Below are 22,939 nucleotides of genomic sequence, written 5' to 3' on the forward strand. Positions count from 1 at the left end.
AAGGTTTGACAGGCTGGATGTTTTCTCAGTGGTTGAGGGGTCTAGAAACAGGACTCAGAGTGAAGATTTGGGCTGGTGATGAGGAGAAATTGTTTCACTTCAGTGGGAGGTGGTGAATCCTTGTAATTCTCTTGACCATGAGGTGCAGGATAGAGCAGTAGTTGGTGGAAATGTCATTGAAGAAAGAAGATATGCATAAAAGACATTTACGAGACTATAAGCCAAACGCAGACAGATATGATGAGCTTGCTGGGCATGGATGAGATGGTCTGATGAGCTGTCTCCATGCTGTAAGACAGGGAGATTGTGGGTCTTGAACCCACAACTTCCTAGCACATTGTGCGAGTGACCCAAAACTCTGTGGGATTTGTGGATGAGAATGAGATACAAAAGGGTGCAGATTCTAGAATCAGGAGCAACACCCAAAGTGCTGGAGAAACAAACAGATCATGGAACAGCGATGGAAAGGTCACACAGAATGCTGGAGAGACAACAGGTCATGGAATAGGGATGGAAAGGTCACACAGAATGCTGGATGGACAACAGGTTAGGGAATAGTGTTGGAAGGGTCCCACAGAATACTGGATGGACAACAGGTTAGGGAATAGGGATGGAAGGGTCACACAGAATACTGGACGGACAACAAGTTAGGGAGCAGTGATGGAGTGAAATAAACAGGTGATGTTTCAGGTGAAGATTCTCAAGAAATGGATAACTGATCTTTTGAGTTGAGACTCTTCACCTGGACTGTTACTAAAGTGGGAATCTGGGCTACTTTATCTGTGGGCCTCACAAACCCATTCAAAACCAACTGAATCTCACCTTGTGCTGAATTGATACGGGGTGATGTGGAGATGCTAGTACTGGAGGATCAGGAAGCTGTTGGCAGCTGGATTCTGTAATTTGAAGCACTAATGGAGCCCAGGTGTTTCAGTGACCAGCCTGCCTGATGCGAATGCAGTAGGAAGGCGTGTAGATCAGCTTTCACTGTGTCACTGGTGCTATTAACAACACCCAAGCATCCCAGTGACACATGCCTGCTGCTAACAGCTCAGCATTAAACCCTCAGGAATTTCAGCGAATCAGCAACAGGAAGTATTCTAGCTGGGTGGAATTGTGCATCTGGGATCTGAGTTATTCTTGGATGCAAGCCAGGTGAGAAGGCACAGTATTTAACTCTGATAGTTCCTGACTCATATCCTAGTCTTGACATTGGTAATATGGAAGAACGTTAAGCCGTTTGGAGGATAGTTTATTTACACAGAGAGTGGTGGGTATGTGGAACATGCTGCCAGGTGGTGGTAGAGGCAGATACATTAGGGACACTTAGACTTTAGGGATACATTAGGCACATGGATGTTAGAAAAATGGAGGGCTCTGTTGGAGAGGATAGTTAGGTAAACTTTGAGTAGGTTAAAAGGTTGCATAACATCGTGTGCAGAAGGGCCTTTACTGTGCAGAAGTGTTCAATGATCCATCTTCCTCAGAGAATGTTAATGGAGGCAGTAACTATTCATGTCATCGTTTCCTTCTCAGAAAGGAAGCGAGAACCCACTAAATACTTAGATTTATTCATCATTGTCAAACGTCTTCTACTTTACACACTGCCGTGGCAACATCCTCTAGTTGAGTGTTGGGTCTCACACAATGAACTAGGAAGCTATGGCTTCAAGACCATTACCCACTATCATGCAGTCATACAGCACAAAGGAAGGCCCTGCAGTCCAACTTCTCCTACCCAGCAAGCTTATCTCATCTGCTCATGTTTGGCCTGTCCTCTATGCAGATACTTATTGAGATGGCATTTAGATGTGGCTTTTGTGCCCACTTCAACCACAATTTCTGGCAGTTCATTCCAAGTGCACAGAGCCAGCCAGTGGTGTAGTGGCATCCAAACCGGACTTCGAGGAGAATGGTTCTGGGTTTGAATCTGGCTAGCTCCTTGCATGCTTTCCACACACACACACACACACACACACACACACACACACACACACACACACACACACACACACACACACACACACACACACACACACACACACACACACACACACACACACACACACACACACACACACACACACACACACACCCACCCACCACCACCACCACCACCACCACCACCACCACCCCCCCCCCCCCCCCCCCCGACCCTACTAGCCTGCACCACCAAATTATACCCCTGAAACCAATTAACCTACTAACATGAACAACTTTGGAATATGGAAGAAACTGGAGTACTCGGAGAAAACCCACGCAAATCACGGGGAGAACGTACAGTCTGCGTGGGGATTGAACCCAGCTGACTGGCTCAGTAACAGTCTCTGCTAACTGCCATAGCACCGTGATGCCCACTGCTGTAAACTGTCCCTTAATGTAGCTGAGTGTCAGGAGAATGGAAATGAGGGAATGAAATAAGAAGAGATGGGACACGGCTTTCTCTCCTGAGATCTAGCATGTACTGGATGGGCTGATCAGCCTCCTCTGTTGTAAGAAGTTCTTTACTTATCAAGAACCTATCTACTTATTTTTTGGATACAATAGGGTCTTTTAAGAGCCTCTTAGATAGGTACATGGAACTTAGAAAAATAGAGGGCTATGTGCTAGGGAAATTCTAGATAGTTTCTACAGAAGGTTACACAGTCGGCACAACAATGTGGGTCGAAGGGCCTGTAATGTGCTGTAAGTTTCTATATTCTATGTTCTGTCTTAACAATATTCAACGCCCCACTTCCACTGCCCTTTCAGGGAGAGAGATTCTCCCTCTGAGAGAAGACAGTTGGTGCCATTTCATCCTCAGTGGGTAATCCCTTAATTTTAAAATGAGTTCTTGTTCTAGAACCCTCCCCACCCCCCAAGGCAGCATTCCCCACATCTGCCTTGTCAAGAATTTAACAGTAGGGAAGTTTTGCTTATTGATCCTGGGACAGGTTCATGTTGAGAAGCTGTTAGATCATCCACTGGTAAAGCAGAGAAATGTTTGACTTGGCAGCCTGCCAGAACACACTGCATTTATTCAATCCCTGATAAGGCTTTGTTTAAACCTGGACAAAACAAACCAATAGCCTCAAATCACTTCCTTATTGCTCTTCTTGGCTGCAATGATTTTTCTGTCATAGCTCTGCATGGGAGGTTGTTTATTCATACACACTGTACATTTGTTGCAGATGTGTTACAATGCCTTGGTGAACAGGTCTGTGCGCACATATTCAGAGAAATATGTATACAAATGTGCACATAGTGGAAGCTCATGAACATACAGATGTGCAAACACAAACCCACACTACAGTATTATTCATCTGCAGTACTGTGCAAAAGTCTTAGGTACCTATATGTAGCCCGAGTGCCTAAGACTTTTGTACAGTACTGTTAATTATATCTTTCCAGTTATCAAATAATACTTAATACCACTGAGCTAATAGAAAGCCAAGTATTCTTATTTTTCTTTCCCAACCACTTTCCTATTTTAACCAATTTGCAGTACTGTGCAACAGTCATAGGCACCCTAACTATATATATGTACCTAAGACTTTTGCATAGTACTGTATATACATACATGCTTAATAAAATATAAAAAAAAGCTTTATTTGACATGTGTATGTCTAAACAGAGTGAAATGCATCTTTTGCATCAAGTAGAATCAGTGAGGATTGTGCTGAGCAGCCTGCAAGGGGCGCCACACTTCCGGTGCCAACATAATATTCCCATAGCTCAACAACCCTGACTTTGCAATGTGGAAATAAACCAGAGCAGCCGAAGGAAACCCACCTGGTCACGAGGAGAATATACAAACTCCGTGCAGACAGTAGCGGAACTGAACCCTGACTGGTGAATGCAGAGAAATGATTTCAGGTGAGATTAACAGTAAGGAATACAATGTGTGTATTTAGTCACATACACTCATGCAAGTTCACACTTATAGATGTACAGTACACACATGCATGTGTTCCTCTCTCTCTCTCTCTCTCTCACTCCCCCCATTTCCCCCTCTCCCCCTCCCTCCCTCCCTCTCTCCTCCCCTCCTGTCCCTCTTCTCTCTCATAAAGTGTGGATATTTGCCTCCCTTTTCCCTCTTCTTCTATTCCCACTCTGCATCTTACCTCTTCTCACCACCTGCTTGTCATCTACTCCTGGTGCCCCTCCTTCTTCCTTTTCTCCCAAGGCCCACTCTCCTCTCCTATCTGATTCCTTACCAGCTCTTTACGTTTCCCACCCACCTGGCTTCACCTATTACTTTCTAGCTTGTCCTCCTTCCCTTCACCCCACCTCTTATTCTGGTGTCTTCCTCCTTCCTTTCCAGTCCTTATGAAGGGTCTCAGCCTGAAACGTCCACAGTTTATTCATTTCCAAAGATGCTGCATGACCTGCTGAGTTCCTGCTGCATTTTGTGTGTGTTACTCCTAAAGCACAAATCATTAAGTTCTGTGCTTCAAGTAATTAGGCTGATTAAGAAAGCAGATAAGCTATTGCTACTTGGAAACAGTAAAAGGCAAGAAAGAAAATGCCAAGGGAAGGAGAGAATGCAACAACTTTCTACACAATCCAAGTTCTGTGGAGATTTCTGCTTATTAACAGTACAGGATGTTGCAGGGATGGAAGATAGGAGTCTAAGGTTAAATCCCATTGAAAGGTCGCAGAGGTTTGGGTGCCATGTTAGCGCAGCCATTACCGTGACACATTACAGCACAGGACGTTGGAGTTTGGAGCTCAGTTGTGGTGTCTGCCATAAGGAATGTCTGTACGCCCTCTCCATGGAATGCCTGGGTTTTCTCCAGGTCCTCCATTTTCCCCCTGCTGCCCTAAGATGCCAACCACCATTAAACTTTAGAAGAAGGTTGTCAGATGTCAAACTGCGACATTGATCCAGTGAAGGCAGATGTGGTTCTGCAACACTGAATCCAGTAAGGATGTGGGTCTGTGAAGCTGGGTCTAGTGTGGGGCAGTAGTGGCTCTATCATGCTTGGTGGGTGTTGTTCTGTCACACTGGATCCAGTATGAGGGCAGATGTGGTCTGTTATACTAGAGCCAGTGTAGTAGATCAAGAGTACTGGCCATTGAAATTGTCCCGTTTGTCAAGGATTGTTGGGTGGAGTGGCTCGAAGGACCAGAGGGGCCTGTTCTGCACTGTATCACAAAGTAAGTACCGGTAAGTGTTGGTGTTGACAGGTGGTTTTAATACAGAAAAGCTTTATAAAGCTTGATCGAGGCACGACTGCGCAAGTGTGTGGACGTCAGCCGGTTAGAAGGGAGAAGAGTTAAAAAAGAAGACAGCTTTATAGAGCAGGCATCAAAGGAGCAGGCGACAGAGTAGCGGGGGACAGAGTAGGAGGGCTTTGGCACAACAGGGCTTAGATGATAACAGGTCGAGGCGAGGTAGGTTATCTGTGTAGAATAGAGACAGGAAGTATGTGTGTGAGGCCAGATTTCTGTACTGGGTGTCAGATGTGGGATGTTCGGGAGACTCCCAGCCTCCTGGACTTCCACATCTGCGCCAGGTGCGTCGAGCTGCAGATCCTGAGGAACCATGTTAGGGAACTGGAGATGCAGCTTGATGACCTCTGTCTGGTTAGGGAGAGTGAGGAGGTGATAGAGAGGAGCTATAGGCACTAGGGCCTCGAGAGACAGATAAGTGAGTAACAGTCAGGAGAGGGAAGGGCAAGAGTCAGATACTCCAGTGGCTGTCCCCCTTAACAATAAGTACTCCTGTTTAAGTACTGTTAGTACTGGGGGAGGCAACAGTGGCCATGCCTCCGGCACAGAGTCTGGCCCTATGGCTCAAGGGTAGGGAAAGGAAGAGGATGGCAGCAGTGATAGGGCACTCTATAATTAGGGGGTCAGACAGGCGATTTTGTGTAGCAGGAAAGAAACATGGATGGTAGTTTGCCTCTCAGGTGCCAAGGTCCGGGATGTTTCTGATCGCGTCCACGATATTCTGAAGTGGGAAGGAGAACAGCCAGAGGCTTTGGTACATATTGGTACTAACAACATAGGTAGGAACAGGGAGGAGGTCCTGAAAGCAGACTACAGGGAGTTAGGAAGGAAGTTGAGAAGATAGAAATCTCGGGATTACTGTCTGTGCCACGTGACAATGAGTATAGGAATAGAGTGAGGTGGAGGATGAATGTGTGGTTGAGGGATTGGAGCAGGAGGCAGGGATTCAGATTTCTGGATCATTGGGACCTCTTTTGGGGCAGGTATGCCCTGTACAAAAAGGATGGGTTGCACTTGAATCTGAGGGGGACCAATATCCTGGCTGGGAGGTTTTGCTAAGGCTACTGGGGAGAGTTTAAACTAGAATTGCTGGGGGATGGGAACCAAACTGAAGAGACAAAGGAGGGGGAAGTTGGCTCACAAATAGAGAAAGCTTGGAGACAGTGCAAGAGGGAGGATAGGCAGGTAATAGAGAAGGGACACGCTCAGACCAATGGTTTGAAATGTGTCTGTTTTAATGCAAGGAGTGTTATGAATAAAGTGGTTGAGCTTAGAGTGTGGATCAGTAATTGGAGCTGTGATGTTGTGGCCATTACAGAGACTTGGATGGTTCAGGGACAGGAATAGTTACTTAGAGTACCAGGCTTTAGATGTTTCAGAAAGGACAGGAAGGGAGGCAAAAGAGGTGGGGGTGTGGCACTGCTGATCAGAGACAGTGTTATGGCTGTAGAAAAGGAGGAAGTCATGGAGGGATTGTCTACTGAGTCTCTGTAGGTGGAAGTTAGGAACAGGATGGGGTCAATAACCCTACTGGGTATTTTTTATAGACCATCCAATAGTACAGGGACATTGAGGAGCAGATAGGGAGACAGATTCTGGAAACATGTAATAATAACAGGGTTGTCGTGGTGGGAGATTATAATTCCCCAAATATTGATTGGCATCTTCCTAGAGCAAAGGGTTTAGATGGGGTAGAGTTTGTTAGGTGTGATCAGGAGGTTTCTTGACACAATATGTAGATAAGCCTACAAGAGGAGAGGCTGTACTTGATCTGGTATTGGGAAATGAACCCAGTCAGGTGTCAGGTCTCTCAGTGGGAGAGCATTTTGGAGAAAGTGATCACAATTCTATCTCCTTTACCATAGCATTCGAGAGGGATAGGAACAGACAAATTAGGAAAGTATTTAATTGGAGTTAGGGGAAATATGAGGCTATCAGGCAGGAACTTGGAAGTATAAACTGGGAACAGATGTTCTCAGGGAAATGTATGGCAGAAATGTGACAAATGTTCAGGGAATATTTGCGTGGAGTTCTGCATAGGTACGTTCCAATGACACAGGGAAAGGATAGTAGGGTACAGGAACCGCGGTGTACAAATGCTGTTGTAAATCTAGTCAAGAAGAAAAGGCAAGTTTACGAAGTTTCAAAAAACTAGGTAATGATAGAGATCTAGAAGATTATAAGGCTAGCAGGAAGGAGCTTAAGAATGAAATTAAGAGAGCCAGAAGAGGCCATGAGAAGGCCTTGGCTGACAGGATTAAGGAGAACCCAGGTAAGTGTGAGGTGGTTCATTTTGGTAGGTCAAATATGATGGCAGAATATAGTATTAATGGTTAAGACTTGGCAGTGTGGAGGATCAGAGGGATCTTGGGGTCTGAGTCCATAGGACTCTCAAAGCTGCTACGGAGGTTGACTCCATGGTTAAGAAGGCATAAGGTGCATTGGCCTTCATCAACCATGGAATTGAGTTTAGGAGCCAAGAGGTAATGTTGTAGCTATATAGGACCCTGGTCAGACCCCACTGTGCTCAGTTCTGCTCGCCTCACTACAGCAAGGATGTGGAAACCACAGAAAGGGTACAGAGGAGATTTACAAGGATGTTGCCTAGATTGGGAGCATGCCTTATGAGAATAGGTTGAGTGAACTCGGCCTTTTCTCCTTGGAGCGATAGAGGATGAGAGGTGACCTGATAGAGGTATGCGGATAGTCAGAGGCTTTTTCCCATAGTTTTAAGGTGCTTGGAAGTAGGTACAGAGGAGATGGCAGGGGTAAGTTTTGTACACAGAGAGTGGTGAGTGCGTGGAATGGGCTGCCGGTGACAGTGGTGGAGGAGGATACTATAGAGTCTTTTAAGAGATTCCTGGACAAGTACATGGAGCTTAGAAAAATAGAGGGCTATGGGTAACCCTAGGTAATTTTTAAAGTAAGGACATGTTCAGCACACCATTGTGCTGTAGGTTTTCTATGTTTCTAAAAGCTGTTGTGAACTGGTCATTAACCAGTGACCATTGGATAACGGCCTGGAGGGGAGGAAGGGAAAACATAAAGGGATAGAACAGAAAGCACAGAACAGTATAGCACACAAAGAGGGCCTTTGGCCTGCCATGTTATCCTGAAATAATTAAATGCCCAACTAAACGAATCCCTTCTGTGTAAACAAAGTGCAGATTCCTCCATTTATGTGGCTCTAAACCCTCTATCATATCTACCTCTATCACCATTCCTGACAGCTCAGTCCAGACTCAGAACCACAATCCGGTTTATTATTGGTAATAGGTGGTGTGAAATTTATTGTTGTGCGGCTGCAGTACAGTGAAATACATAAAATACACTATGGAAGGCAATAAAATATATTAATGAATTAGATTAGTGCAAATAGAGAGCAAAAATAGTGAGGTAGTGTTCATTGTCCTCGTATATGGAGCTCTGGAGTTAGCCTCCATGTATAATTATAGACAATAGACAATAGGTGCATGAGTAGGCCATTCTGCCCTTCGAGCCAGCACCGCCATTCAATGTGATCATGGTTGATCATCCACAATCAGTACCCCGTTCCTGCCTTCTCCCCATATCCCTTGACTCCGCTATCTTTAAGAGCTCTATCTAACTCGTCCTTGAAAGCATCCAGAGAATTGGCCTCCACTGCCTTCTGAGGCAGAGCATTCTATAGATCCACAACTCTCTGGGTGAAAAAGTTTTTCCTCAACTCTGTTCTAACTGGCCTACCCCTTATTCTTAAACTGTGGCCTCTGGTTCTGGACTCCCCCAACATTGGGAACATTTTTCCTGCCTCTAGCGTGTCCAATCTCTTAATAATCTTATATGTTTCAATCAGATCCCCTCTCATCCTTCTAAATTCCAGTGTATACAAGCCCAGTTGCTCCAATCTTTCAACATATGACAGTCCCGCCATCCCGGGAATTAACCTCGTGAACCTACGCTGTACTCCCTCAATAGCAAGATGTCCTTCCTCAAATTTGGAGACCAAAACTGAACACAATACTCCAGGTGTGGTCTCACCAGGGCCCTGTACAACTGCAGAAGGACCTTTTTGCTCCTATACTCAACTCCCCTTGTTATGAAGGCCAACATGCCATTAGCTTTCTTCACTGCCTGCTGTACCTGCATGCTTACTTTCAGTGACTGATGAACAAGGACACCTAGATCTCATTGTACTTCTCCTTTTCCTAACTTGACACCATTCAGATAGTAACCTGCCTTCCTGTTCTTGCCACCAAAGTGGATAACCTCACATTTATCCACATTAAATTACATTTGCCATGCATCTGCCCACTCACCCAACCTGTCCAAGTCACCCTGCATTCTCCTAACATCCTCCTCATATTTCACACTACTACCCAGATTTGTGTCATCTGCAAATTTGCTAATGTTACTTTTAATCCCTTCATTAAAATCATTAATGTATATTGTGAATAGCTGCCGTCCCAGCACCGAGCCTTGTGGTACCCCACTAGTCACTGCCTGCCATTCTGAAAAGGACCCGTTAATCCCTATTCTTTGTTTCCTGTCTGCCAATCAATTTTCTAACCATGTGAGTACCCTACCCCCAATAGCATGTGCTTTAATTTTGCACACTAATCTCCTATGTGGGACCTTATCAAAGGCTTTCTGAAAGTCTAGGTACACTACATCCACTGGCTCTCCCTTGTCCATTTTCATAGTTACATCCTCAAAAAATTCCAGAAGATTAGTCAAGCATGATTTCCCTTCATAAATCCACACTGACTCAGACTGATCGTGTTACTGTTATCCAAATGTGCAGTTATTTCATCTTTTATAATTGACTCCAGCATCTTTCCCACCACTGATGTCAGGCTAACTGGTCTATAATTCCCTGTTTTCTCTCTCCCTCCTTTCTTAAAAAGTGGGATAACATTAGTTATCCTCCAATCCTCAGGAACTGATCCTGAATCTATAGAACATTGGAAAATGATTACCAATGCTTCCACGATTTCTACAGCCACCTCCTTAAGTACCCTGGGATGCAGACCATCAGGCCCTGGGGATTTATCGGCCTTCAGTCCCATCAGTCTACCCAACACCATTTTCTGCCTAATGTGAATTTCCTTCAGTTCCTCCATTACCCTAGGTCCTCTGGCCACTATTACATCTGGGAGATTGTTTGTGTCCTAGTGAAGACGGATCCAAAGTACCTGTTCAACTCGTCTGCCATTTCCTTTTTCCCCATAATAAATTCACCCATTTCTGCCTTCAAGGGCCCAACTTTGGTGTTAACTAATTTTTTCCTTTTCACATACCTAAAGGAGCTTTTACTATCCTCCTTTATATTCTTGGCTAGCTTACCTTCGTACCTCATCTTTTCTCCCCATATTGCCTTTTTAGTAATCTTCTGTTGCTCTTTAAAAGTTTCCCAATCCTCTGGCTTCCCGCTCATCTTTGCTATGTTATACTTCTTCTCTTTTATCTTTATATTGTCTTTGACTTCCCTTGTCAGCCACTGTCACCCCCTACTCCCCTTAGAGTCTTTCTTCCTCTTTGGAATGAACTGATCCTGCACCTTCTGAATTATTCCCAGAAATACCTGCCATTGTTGTTCCACTGTCATCCCTGCGAGAGTATCCTTCCAGTCAACTTTGGCCAGCTCCTCCCTCATGGCTCCATAGTCCCCTTTGTTCAACTGTAATACTGACACTTCCGATTTTCCCTACCCCCTCTCAAATTGTAGATTAAAATTTATCATATTATGGTCACTACCTCCTAATGGCTCCTTTACCTTGAATTCCCTTATCAAATCTGGTTCATTACGTAATACTAGATCCAGAATTGCCTTCTCCCTGGTAGGCTCCAGTATGAGCTGCTCTAAGAATCCATCTCGGAGGCACTCCACAAACTCCCTTTCTTGGGGTCCAGTACCAACCTGATTTTCCCAGTCTACCCGCATGTTGAAATCCCCCATTACAACTGTAGCATTACCTTTGCGACATGCTAATTTTAGCTCTTGATTCAACTTGCACCCTATATCCAGGCTACTATTTGGGGGCCTGTATGTAACTCCCATTAGGGTCTTTTTACCCTTACAATTTCTCAGTTCTATCCATACTGACTCTACATCTCCTGATTCTATGTCACCTCTCACAAGGGACTGAATTTTATTCCTCACCAGCAGAGCTACTGTGGTGAACTACATATACCTGTCTGGACTCCACCCCCCCCCCCCCCCCCGCTGACTGCTCCTGTGACTCCTCCCACTGACTGTGGCTCCTCCCACGGACCCCGGTATAAAGGCGATTGGGGGCTCCGCCCCGGTCTCAGTCTCCAGGATGCAGTGTGGTGGTCAATTGCTGCTTGTTCTTTCTTCCAGCCAATAAAAGCCGATATCTCGCCTCACGTCTCAGAGAGTTATTGATGGTGCATCAGCCACCCCACCCCCTCTGTCCACCTGTCTGTCCTTTTGATAGGATGTATATCCTTGAATATTCATTTCCCAGCCCTGGTCCTCTTGCAGCCATGTCTCTGTTATTCCTACAAAATCATACTTACCAACTTCCAACTGAGCTTCAAGGTCATCCACTTTATTTCTTATACTTCGTGCATTCATATATAATACTTTTAATCCATTACTCCTCTCGCTTCTCACACATCCCTGTTGCACTTGGCCATACTCTCCGACCCCTTCCTGAGCTTTCTGCCCCGTCTATTCTGATGTCTTTCTTAACTTTTCTTATTCTCTCTTTCCCTTTAACTCCATACTTATATTTCCAGTTCGTCTCCTCCCCCCCCCCCCCCACTTATTAGTTTAAATTAAGTGAGACACTGAAGGAGCGCAGGGACTGGGATATTGGCAGCACCCGGTAACCTCTTACCAGGGAAAGCATCATGTGAGGTATCATCCCAGACCCCATCACTGGGCAAATCGTGCCCGCATGCAAAATTCTGTGGGAGACTCCAAAGGGCCAATTACCTGAAAATAGTCCAAGTGATTACTCCAGATTCCAGGGAAAGCCCTGGAGTGAGTGGGCTAATTACAGTTGACATGTGAGTGCCTGTGGTTATTGGAGCTGACATTTGGATGGGTGAGGTTATGGGAGTTGACACATGAGTGGGTGGGTTTCTGGGAGTTGACATGTGGGTTGGGAGGTTATGGAAATTGACATGTGAGTGGGTGGGGTTATGGGATATGATGGGTTATGATATGTGGGTTAGGCCATTGACCATAAGATATAGGATTAGAAGTAGGCCATTTGGCTGGGAGGTTTTGGGAGTTGATATGTGAGTGGGTAGGTTTATGGCAGTTGACATGTGAGTGGGCAGCATTGTAGAAGTTGATATGTGAGTTGGTGGGGTTATGTGAGTTGACATGAGTGAGTGGTATTATGAGAGTTGGGTGGGGTTATGCTGGTCAGTGACTCTAAACAAAATCCTACAATGGAATGGTAATCTACAGCACTACCACTCACAAACAAGAGAAAATCTGCAGATACTGGAAATCCAAGCAACACACAAAATGCCAGCAGTACTCTGCAGGCCAGGCAGCATCTATGGAAAAGAGCACAGTCAAAGTTTCGGGCTAAGACCCTTCATTTTGTGTGTGCTGCTAAGTCTGTTTGCTTAATAGAAGTATTAGGAAGCATATTTGTTCAAATTTTGCTAATTACTCCCCCATTCTCCGCTCTGGTTCCACTGGCACCCCTTCTCCTGCTCACCTGCCCATCACTTCCCTTTGGTGCCCCACCTCCTTCCCTTGGTCCACTCCTGTCAGATTCCTTTTTCTTCAGCCCTTCACCCCTTCCACCTATCACCTCCCAGCTTCTGACTTCATTCCAACTGGTCTCATCTATCACCTCCCAGCTTTTACTCCTTCCCCTCCTCCTCATCTTCTTATTCTAGCTTCTCCACCCATCCTTTCCAGTCCTGATGAAAGCTCTCGGCTTGAAACATTAACTGTACATTTCCTTTCCTGAGTTCCTCCAGCATTTTGTGTGTGTTGCCCAGGAAGTATTAGTATTTTTGTGCAAATTAGTATAATCTTTCCCTAAAGCACATATATGGTAAAAGAATCTATCTGATTAGGAGTGATTCAGAACAGCCTTAGTTTGAAGCAGTTTCTGGCTATGAAGCACTGACTGTGCAAGATGGGTTCAGAGGGCAATGTTAGGCCATTATTAGGGCACAGGAGAAGGCACTTCACTCTCTGCGGATCAAATTCTTTGGCGCAGTGCTAGGCAGAGTGGCAGTTCAGTGCAGGAGATGTGTGTGAAGAAGTCAGGACCTGTTGACCAGCGTGGAATTCTCACAGTGAAAGTCAGCTATGGGAATGCAGTCCCTAAAATGACGCTGTTCAAGTGTAATAAAGCTGGAAGTGCTTTGTGTTGGCATTAACTGTCAAAACTCGTTGAAGTGTTCCACTGGCCTGTTCCTTTCTTTCTCCCTTGCATCAGGCACAAAGAGGCAATTGTTTACATGCTGGCTCTGATTGACAAGTGTGTGAGGTCACTGGCAGGCGTTCGCCTACAAAGCAACAGCCAGGGTGGGAGTACTGGCCTGCCAGCCACATCAGGAATGGAACTGCCCAAAGGCACAGAGACAGGAATGGTTTATAAACATAGCATTGACAAATAAATATTGTCTTCTGCTAGGTTCCTTCATCAAACCAACTGCCTTTCACATACACTAGGACTTCATTCCCATAGTTCCATGGCGTATTAGGAATAGCAGATGAGAGTGTGAGAGTGAATGGTGGGAGAGATAAAAGAAAGGACTGAGGGAGAGAGAAAGGAGGAAGGTTACCAATGAGTGGTGATTAGGAGTCTGTTTTGAGAACAGAAATGTTGAGGGAGGGGCTCTTGGATGGGAAGTAGAGAGGGTGGATGGGATAGGAGAACAGGCAGTGCTGCAAGAGAGGGAAGTAGGAGTGGTATGGATGGGTTAGAGTGTGAGGAAGTGGGTGAGTTAATGGAAGAGAGAAAGAGTGAGTAAGGAAGTGGATAGAAGAGGGGAGCTGGGAGTTAGGGAGGGAGGGGGAGTGCATGGGAGAGGCAGAGGGAGAGAGTTGATGTGAGGGGGAGATAGTGTGTGTAGAGGAGTGGATGAGATTGCGGAAGACAGTGGGGTGCAAAGGTTGTATCTAGAAGGGTGGGAAGAGGGCGTAGTTGTTCACGGAGTGAGAGGGTGTGGTGGAGAATGGGATAGGTAGGGGACTGGGAGATGGGGGACTGCTAGGTCTATAAGATAAACAGTAATACCGCAAGCTCAGAGGGATGCACAGTTCCAAAACCCAACCTCCAGCATCTTTCCAAAGCAACCCATCTATACATGTTAACCTGGAATATGAATAATGTCTTCAGCTGTGTGGGTCATCATCTGCACTCTTCCCCTTCCAAGCACGTTGGTTCCCCTTGGGATTATTATTCCTCCCTGATCAGGATTTGGCAACACCTATTCTGGAGATGGTCAAATATTGCCAAGCTGGCTGGAGATTGAAACTGTTCAGCTTCATGCCACGTGGCTCGTTACTAAGTTGTTGAGGTGTGTGACATGTGGTGGTGTGATGTCAGAGTTCTCACTTATGGAAATGCTAAGAAGTTCGGAACTATTGACCTGGAGTCAGGAGTTCAAATCACACTAATGAGAATGCCAACATGTTCAGGGCCATTGATCTAGAGTCAGGAACAACTCTCACTAACGGGAATGCTAAGAAGTTCGGGACCATTGATCTAGATCAACAGTTAAAATCTCAGTAATGGGAACGCCAAGAAGTTTGGAGTGATAAAATAAAAGTCTGTAATTTTATTTTAGTTTTTTTTTTAAGTGTGGTCACAGTGATCGTGAGTGTGAAAGTATGAATGTGTATTCAACAGCCATCTGTGTTAGTACAAGTGTCAGGGAAGGGATTCTAATTATTCTTCCCCGATTTGACCTGTATGTAATTGTAGACCTATCAATGTGGTTAAATGTTACCTGTCTGATCAGAGGAAATAGAGGATGGACTATAAATGGTGACAAGGCAAATGGGAATAGGCTAAACAAAAACTATAACTGCTGACAATGCCAGTGGAAATGGATTAGACAGAAATCCTCAGTTCTTAAGTGAATCCCTCACAGAACTGCTCCTCAACAAACTTATCATGTTTATTAATGCATGGGATCTGTGTGTTACTGACAAAGCCAGCATTTATCGCACATCCCTGATGCACTTGAGATAATCATAGTCTTACAGTACCTCACCCTTTGGTCCGTTTGGCCCATCCAGTCCAAAGTTCTCATCTAAGATAGTCCCATTTGCCTGGGTTCCCTCTAAACCTTTCCTAACCAGGCACCTGGCCAAATTTCTTTTAAATCTTGTTATTGATCCTGCCTTAAGCACTTCCTCTGGCAGCTCATTCCACATACAGACTACCCTCTGGGTGAAAACTTTGCTTTTCGAGTTCCTATTACATTTCTCTGCTTTTACTTAAACCTCTGCCCTCTAGTTCTTGATTCCCCAACACAGGGAAAAAGACTATCTCTGTAAAGACTATCTCTGTATAAGTAGGAGCAGAATTGGCCATTTGGCTCATTGTTTGCTCCACCGTTCAGACTTGGCTGATTTATTTTTCCTCTCAACCCATTCTCCTGCCTTCTCACTTTAACCTTTCATGCCCTGACTAATCAAGAACCTATCTTTAAATACTTTATACCCAATATCTTGGCCTCCACAGTCATCTGTGGCAATGAATTCCACAGATTCACCACACTCTGGGTGAAGAAGCTCCTTTTATCTAGTCTAAAGTCATATCTTTCTATTCTGACACTGTGACCTCTGGTCCCAGACTCTCCTACCACTTGAAATATCCTCTCTATGTCCATTCTATCTAGGCCTTTTAATATTTGGTAAGTTTTAATGATATCCCCCACTTCTAAACTCCAGTGAGTACAAGCCCAGAGCCATTGAACGCTCCTCATATGCTGCTGATATACCCCAGATGATTTTTTGAATAGCTTAATAATATCGCCCCTCATTCTTTTACTCTCCAAAGTATAATGTCACAGTATGCTCAGTCTTTCTGTATAACTCATCCCCTTGTGTCCTGGCAAGCACCTCATAAATCTCCTCCTCATTTGTTAGATTTTAATAACATCTTTCCAAAATGGTGGTCATTTGCCTTCATGAAGTGCTGCAGTTTGTGTGGGGATGGTTCTTCCATGGTTTTGTTGGTAAGTGATGGGATGGAAGGGATTTTGACCCAGTGATAATGGAGGATCAGTGATTACACCCAGTGGCCCCTTCATTAGATACAAGAGCTATCTAATAAAGTGGCCACTGAATGTATTTCTGTATGTCCATGGACTTCTGCTGCTGTAGCCCATTCACTTCAAGGTGTGACATGTTGTGCGTTCAGAGATGCACTCAGCTTGAACCAGTCTGACCATTCTCCATTAACCTCTCTAATTAACAGAACTACCACTTAATGAATTTTTTTTTGTTTCTTGCACCATTCTCTGTAAACCCTGGAGACTATTGTGAGTGAAAATCCCAGGAGATGATTGATCGCTCTGGGCCTCTACTTACTGGAATTCAGAAGAATGAGGGGTGACCTCATTGAATGTGGAAAGGCCTCAGTAGAGTGGGTGTGGAGAGGATGTTTCCTGCGGTGGGTAAGTCTAAGACCGGAGGACACAGCCTCAAAATAGAGTGCCATCCTTTTAGAAGAGAGGTGAGGAGGAATTCCTTTAACCAGAGCATGGTGAAGCTGTGGAATTCATTGCCACAGGTGGCTGTGGAGGCCAAGTCTTTGGGTACATTTAAGGCAGAGGTCAATAGATTCCTGATTGGTCAGGGCATGAAGGGATATGGGGAAACAGCAGGAAATTGGGGCTGAGGGAGAAATCGAATCAGCCATGATGAAATGGTGGAGCAGACTCCATGGGTCAAATGGCCTAATTCTGCTCCTACATTTTATGACCTTATGGTCTTATGGAGATCAGCAGTTTCTAAGATACTCAAACCACCCTGTCTGGCAACAACAATCATTCCACGATCAAAGTCACTTAGATCACATTCTTCCCTATTCTGATATTTGGTCTGAGCAACAACTGAACATCTTAACCATGTCTGCTTTTATGTATTGAGTTGCTGCCGCATGATTGGCTGATTAGATATTTGAATTAATGAGCAGGTGTACAGGTGTGCCTAATGAAGTGGCCACTGAGTGTATTTCCATGTAAGGATAGCATGTGCAACACAACAGTATGTGCAGGAGAAGGTTCCCAACAGTCTGTTGATGTTGGTAGGGTTTGACAGAGTGGGAGGAAGGTTTGAATATACGCTTATATTTCATATACGCATCCTTCCTCATGTCCTCATCCAGCCAGCTCCAAACTCCAAATATTCCTTTATCTTTGTGTGTTTAACCCATTTCTCTTCCCTTGGAGTGCCTGGGGCAGTAAGTTCCACATTCTATTCACGATTTAAATGCTCATCTGAGACAATAAAAAATGTTTTATTGCAGTAGTTCTTCCTCTGCTTGGTTTGTATCCTAGGGGAGGATCTTTCTCTTGAGTTGCCAGTTGGATTTTACTGCTCATCTAATCTGCTTGATGTCAATCTAACCGGAAGCACACTGCTCACCTCCTCTCTCCTGTCCCATTCACTGAATACCCCAGATTAAGTTCAAAGGTGCAGCTAGCTCTAGCAGACCAGGTTCGATGATAATCTTTGGAGCTGTCTGTGTGGAGTTTGCATGTTCTTTCTGACTATGTGGGTATAACCCTCAGTGACTGACTCAGAAGAGATGGTAGCCTGCACACTCTCTCCCTGTTTCTCTATTCAAAAGCTTTGGTTTCCTCCCACGTTCCAAGGGCCTACTGGTGCGTATATTGGCGACTGTAGATCAACTCAACGTACAGGTGAGTGGCAGACAAAACAAGTTGAAACAGTGTTTGGAAGTGCGTGTGAGAATCAGAATCAGCTTTATTATCACCAACGAGATTTTATTTAAACATATAAAATTATGAAAGGAGTAAATAAGATAGAGGCAGGAAAGTTGTTTCCACTGGTAGGTGAGACCAGAACTAGGGGACGTAGCCTGAAGATTCAGAGGAGTTTTAGGATGGAAATGAGGAGGAACTGCTTTTCTCAGATAGTGGTGAATCTGTGGAATTCTCTGTCCAATGAAGTAGCGAAGCTACCTCAGTAAATATATTTAAGACAAGGTTGGATAGATTTTTGCATAGTAGGGGAATTAAGGGTTATGGGGAAAAGTCCGTGGCCAGATCAGCCATGATCTTATTGAATGGTAGAACAGGCTCGACATGCCAGATGGCCTACTCCTGCTCCTATTTCTTATGTAATATAGAAGGAAAATAATCAATTACAGTATGTATATGAATAGATTAAAATGGTGTAAAAACAGAAACAATGTATATTTTTAAAAATGAGGTAGTTTTCATGGGTTCAATGTCCATTTAGGAACCATATGGCAGAGAAGAAGTTGTTCCTGAATCACTGAAATCGTGCCTTCAGCCTTCTGTACCTCCTTCCTGATGGTAAAAAATGAGAAGAGCGCAAGTGCTGGGTGATAGTGGTCCTTACTGATGGACACCACTTCTTGAAGATGTCTTGGGTTCTATGGAGGCTAGTACCCAAGATGGAGCTGACTGATTTTACAACTTTCGTAGCTTCTTTCGGTCCTGTGCAGTAGCCTCCCCTCATACCAGACAGTGAAGCAGCCTATTACAATGCTCTCCTTGGTACATTTGTAGAAGTTTTCAAGTGTTTTAGTTGAAAAACCAAATCTCTTCAACCTCCTAATGAAATATAGCCATTGTCTCGTCTTCTTTATAGCTGCATCAATATGTTGGGACCAGGTTAGATCCTCAGAGATCTTGACACCTCAGAACTTGAAAGTGCTCACTCTCTCCACTTCTGATCCCTCAATGTTCCCTTGTCTTCCCATTCCTGAAGTCCATAATCAGCTCTTTCACCTTACTGACATTGAGTGCAAGATTGATGCTGCACCACCACACAATTAGCTGGTATACTGCAGTCCTGTACACCCACTCATCTCAGAGTGAGTTGCAGGTCTACAGGTGAAGGGGAATGAGACTGATAAATATCTGGTCTGGGGACCCAGATGGACTGTATGGGCTGAATGGTCTCCAGTGTTATGGTAGGTATGTGCTGAATATGCAAAGTCATAATGAACATTTGTACAATATCGATTCTTGTCTCATAACATCACATTGCTAAACCAGAAGCAAATTCCTACTCGCACTGAAATTTTAAAGAAATTATATTTAATTGCTTAAATTTATTAATTATTAAAATAAAAGTTTTGTAAAACGATAATACTCTTCGATTGACAGGCAAGTATCATCCAATTGGCTAACTAGCTTTCCAAACTATTCAGGGGAAGGGAGTAAATTTATTTTTTGCATTTGCAGTTTGCTTCCTTTTGCACATTGGATGTTTGTCAGTCTTCATGTGTAGTTTCTCATTGATTCTATTGTATTTCTCTGTGAATTCCTGTAAGAAAATGAATCTCAGGGTTGTATATGGTGACATAACACAGTACATACTTTGATTCTAAATTTACTTTGAACTTTGAGGGGACTGCTGTGCAGGTTAATGACAGACATTTCAAGTACCAGCGGTAGGAGTGTGGCAGCAATCAGTTGGAACTCCTGATTTCACCACCTGATGTTTTCCAATGTGGCTGGATGGTTCAGTGTTCGGGATTAGTGTGGGGCGGTGTGGTAAATCGTAGCTCCTAGCAGCTTAATCATTTGAGAAACTCCATATTCATTTCTTTAGCAGGAGATGAAGTTTTATTAGTTTTGGATCATTGTTTTTATTTTATGAATCACATTTTTTTCCCGACGTGGCAGAATGCAGAGCCAAAGGACGTTCAGGGATGGAAGGGAAGAGTTTGGAGAGAGCTGAGTGGATGGGGAATTGTAGCTATTCCCAGGATCTGTAACTGGAAATGTGTGAGGAATTGGAGCAGAAACTGCATTGAAAACATTTCCTGACTCAGATGGGAACTAGGTTGGTTGACAGAGATTAGACACATCACCAGGGCAGCATAGAGTCAGGTAGCATGAAACAGGCCCTGCAGCCCAAATGGTCCACACTCACCAAGATTCCTGTCTAAGCAAGTCCCTCATGCCACATTTGGCCCATACTGTATCACTCAAAACCTTTCCCATCCATGTTTATTTAAAAAATCGTCAATATACCTGTGTCAACCACTTCCTCTGGCAGCTCATTCCACATATTGACCACTCTCTGTGTGAAAAGGTTGTCCCTCAGGTTCTTATAAAATCTCTTCCCTCTCACCTTAAATGTATTCCCTCTTGTTTTTAATTCCCCCACATAAGAAAAACCTGGTGTGTTCTCTCTACCTATCCCCTCATGATTTTATACACTTTTGTAAGATCATTATCCATTCTCCAATTGAATCTCCATGAGTATATACACCTCCATAAGGTCATCCCTCATTCTCCTATTGAAACTCCATGATTTCATAACCTCTATAAGATAATTTCCCATTCTCCTATTGAAACTCCATGATTTTATGTACCTCTATAAGATCATTTCCCATTCTCCTATGCTCCATTGATCAACATCCCAATCTACTCAACCGCTCTTCATAACTCAGTCCCTCAAGCCCTGAAGACATCCTTGTAAACCTTCGGCACTCTTTCCAGGATAATGGTATCAAGTTCTTGGATCATTGAAACCTTTTTTGGGGAAGGAGTGACCTGTCTGAGTGGGACGGGTTGCATTGGAGGGGAACCACTGTCCTGGGAGAGAGGTTTGCTAATGCCATTGGGGGAGTTTAAACTAGACTTGCAGGTTGAGGAAACCGAAGTGAAGAGGCAGAGGATGAGGCAGTTAGTGCACAAGCAGCGACAGCCTGAAGGGAGTTTGTGAGGAAGGATAAGCAGATGATACAGCAAAATGCACTCAGTCAGGTGGTTTGAGATGTATCTAATGCAAGGGTATCATAAGCAAGGCGGACAAACTTAGGGCGTGGATCAGTACATGGAACTATGAACTTGTGACCATTACAGAGACTTGGATGCCTCAGGCGCAGGAATAGAAAATTTTGTTAAAATGTATAAAACCAGTCATATTTGAAACTAAGAGAGCATCAGTCTGCAGCAGTCAGTGTTGCTTCTGACATATCCTGACCTTTGAATGTTAGTACTTTCTTTACTTGTTGGAGCACAGGTTGGCATTACTCATGATGACAGGCTGAGATTGGCTGGTAACATCTGGCTTATTGCTTTATCTTTTCAGAGCCAGATACGGCGCCAAACAATGTAACTTACCACTACAATGGCAGTGTTCTGGTCTTTGAGTGGACGGAGCCATCCACCGGCCTTAATGGGCTTCTGCAAGGGTACAAAGTTGCTTATCAGATCCAGGACTATACTGAGGTGAGTGGGCTTCACTTTGTGGGTGGCACAGTGAGATGCAGGTCATTACCCTGTCCTGTGACGTGTCCTTCTAGTAGTGGACACATTACCTTGCCTTGTGATGCATCCCACTGTTAGTGGAAACATCGTTGCTCCACTCATTCCCCTTACCTCTTTACACTGGGTATCTCTCCTCTGTCTTTCAGTCCAGAAGGAGGATTTTTATGAAGAAGCTGTTCCTTAGACTTGCCCTCAACATTTTAGGAGCAGCTTTGTTCCTTTCTCCATCACATTTCGGAATGAACAATTAACTCCCAAAGAGTGGTGGGAGAGGCCTGTTGATGCTGTATTGGCATTTAAATCCCTTTCCTTGTCTTGTAGGTGATTGTGGACAATGGGATGATATCGAACATCACTCTGGAGGTGGTACTGCCCATTACGAACCTGAGTCTGCGTGTGGCAGCCTACACGAGAGCTGGCGATGGTCCCTGGAGTGATCCCATCATAGTTAACCTGCTTAGCTCAGGTGAGACGATTTGACTGCGGCTTCTCAGAGAGCCCTGTGGGTCTGCGTGATTGTTCATTCCACACACCAGACACACAAGCACGCTTCGCCCAACAAGCCTGGTGCATTTTAGGTCAAAGAATTGAGCTGCTGGTGGTTTTCAGGAGGTCAGATAGCATCTGTGGGGCTGGCTTGGCAAGAGACCCTTCAGTGGACAGAGATCCAGTTTAAAGAGATGGGGGAAGGGGTGAGGTGGGGCAATAGGCAGATAGAGGAGGGAGGAGTAGAGATAGTGATTGAGGTTGGGAGGTGATAGGCAAAGGCAGATGATGGAGTATGGAGCCAAGTAAAGGATGCGGGTGGGTGGGAAGAAGGGATTGGGGGCACGGAGAGAAAACACAGAGGGAGGAGTGTTTGGCTGATGGATTGGTTAGAAGAGAGTAGGCTGAGGTTAGGATTTGCAAAGTAGGAGATGTGAAAGAGCCAGTTCCACCCTTCACCAGTGCTTACACAAGCCTGTGATTCTAAACATTTCCCCTAACTACCTAGTAATCCCTCCCATCCATATCAGTTTGTGCTCCCCCCACAATGCCCCACCTTTACCTTCCCAAAGCTGGGCAATACTGATTGGACATGACTTAGTGAAGGACCGAATAAACTTGTTGCTGACCCAATGTCCCTCCCACCTATTGCCTTCAAATCCCATTTGGAAGTACTATGGCCACCCAATCCAATTCATGGTGGGCAGGCAATTTGGCGACCTCAGGAATGCTGAGCAGAGCCCATGGATCAGTTTAACAGGATGTTCTCTGTTTAGCTGCCATCACCCACAATGTT

The 22,939-nt window shown here is 44.6% G+C and overlaps 1 protein-coding gene across 2 annotated transcripts in view; it reads left to right on the top strand.

Annotated features, from left to right (window-relative positions):
• Positions 1-22,939, top strand: part of axl (AXL receptor tyrosine kinase) — a 177,862-nt gene that overhangs the window by 97,624 nt on the left and 57,299 nt on the right. For both annotated transcript variants that reach the window (XM_073029426.1, XM_073029427.1), the window contains exons 8-9: positions 21,479-21,618; positions 21,979-22,123. In XM_073029426.1, coding sequence (XP_072885527.1) covers positions 21,479-21,618; positions 21,979-22,123 — 285 coding nt within the window. The remainder of the gene's footprint in view (positions 1-21,478; positions 21,619-21,978; positions 22,124-22,939) is intronic.

Source organism: Hemitrygon akajei, chromosome 25 (genome assembly GCF_048418815.1).
Source record: "Hemitrygon akajei chromosome 25, sHemAka1.3, whole genome shotgun sequence".
Lineage (NCBI taxonomy): Eukaryota > Metazoa > Chordata > Chondrichthyes > Myliobatiformes > Dasyatidae > Hemitrygon > Hemitrygon akajei.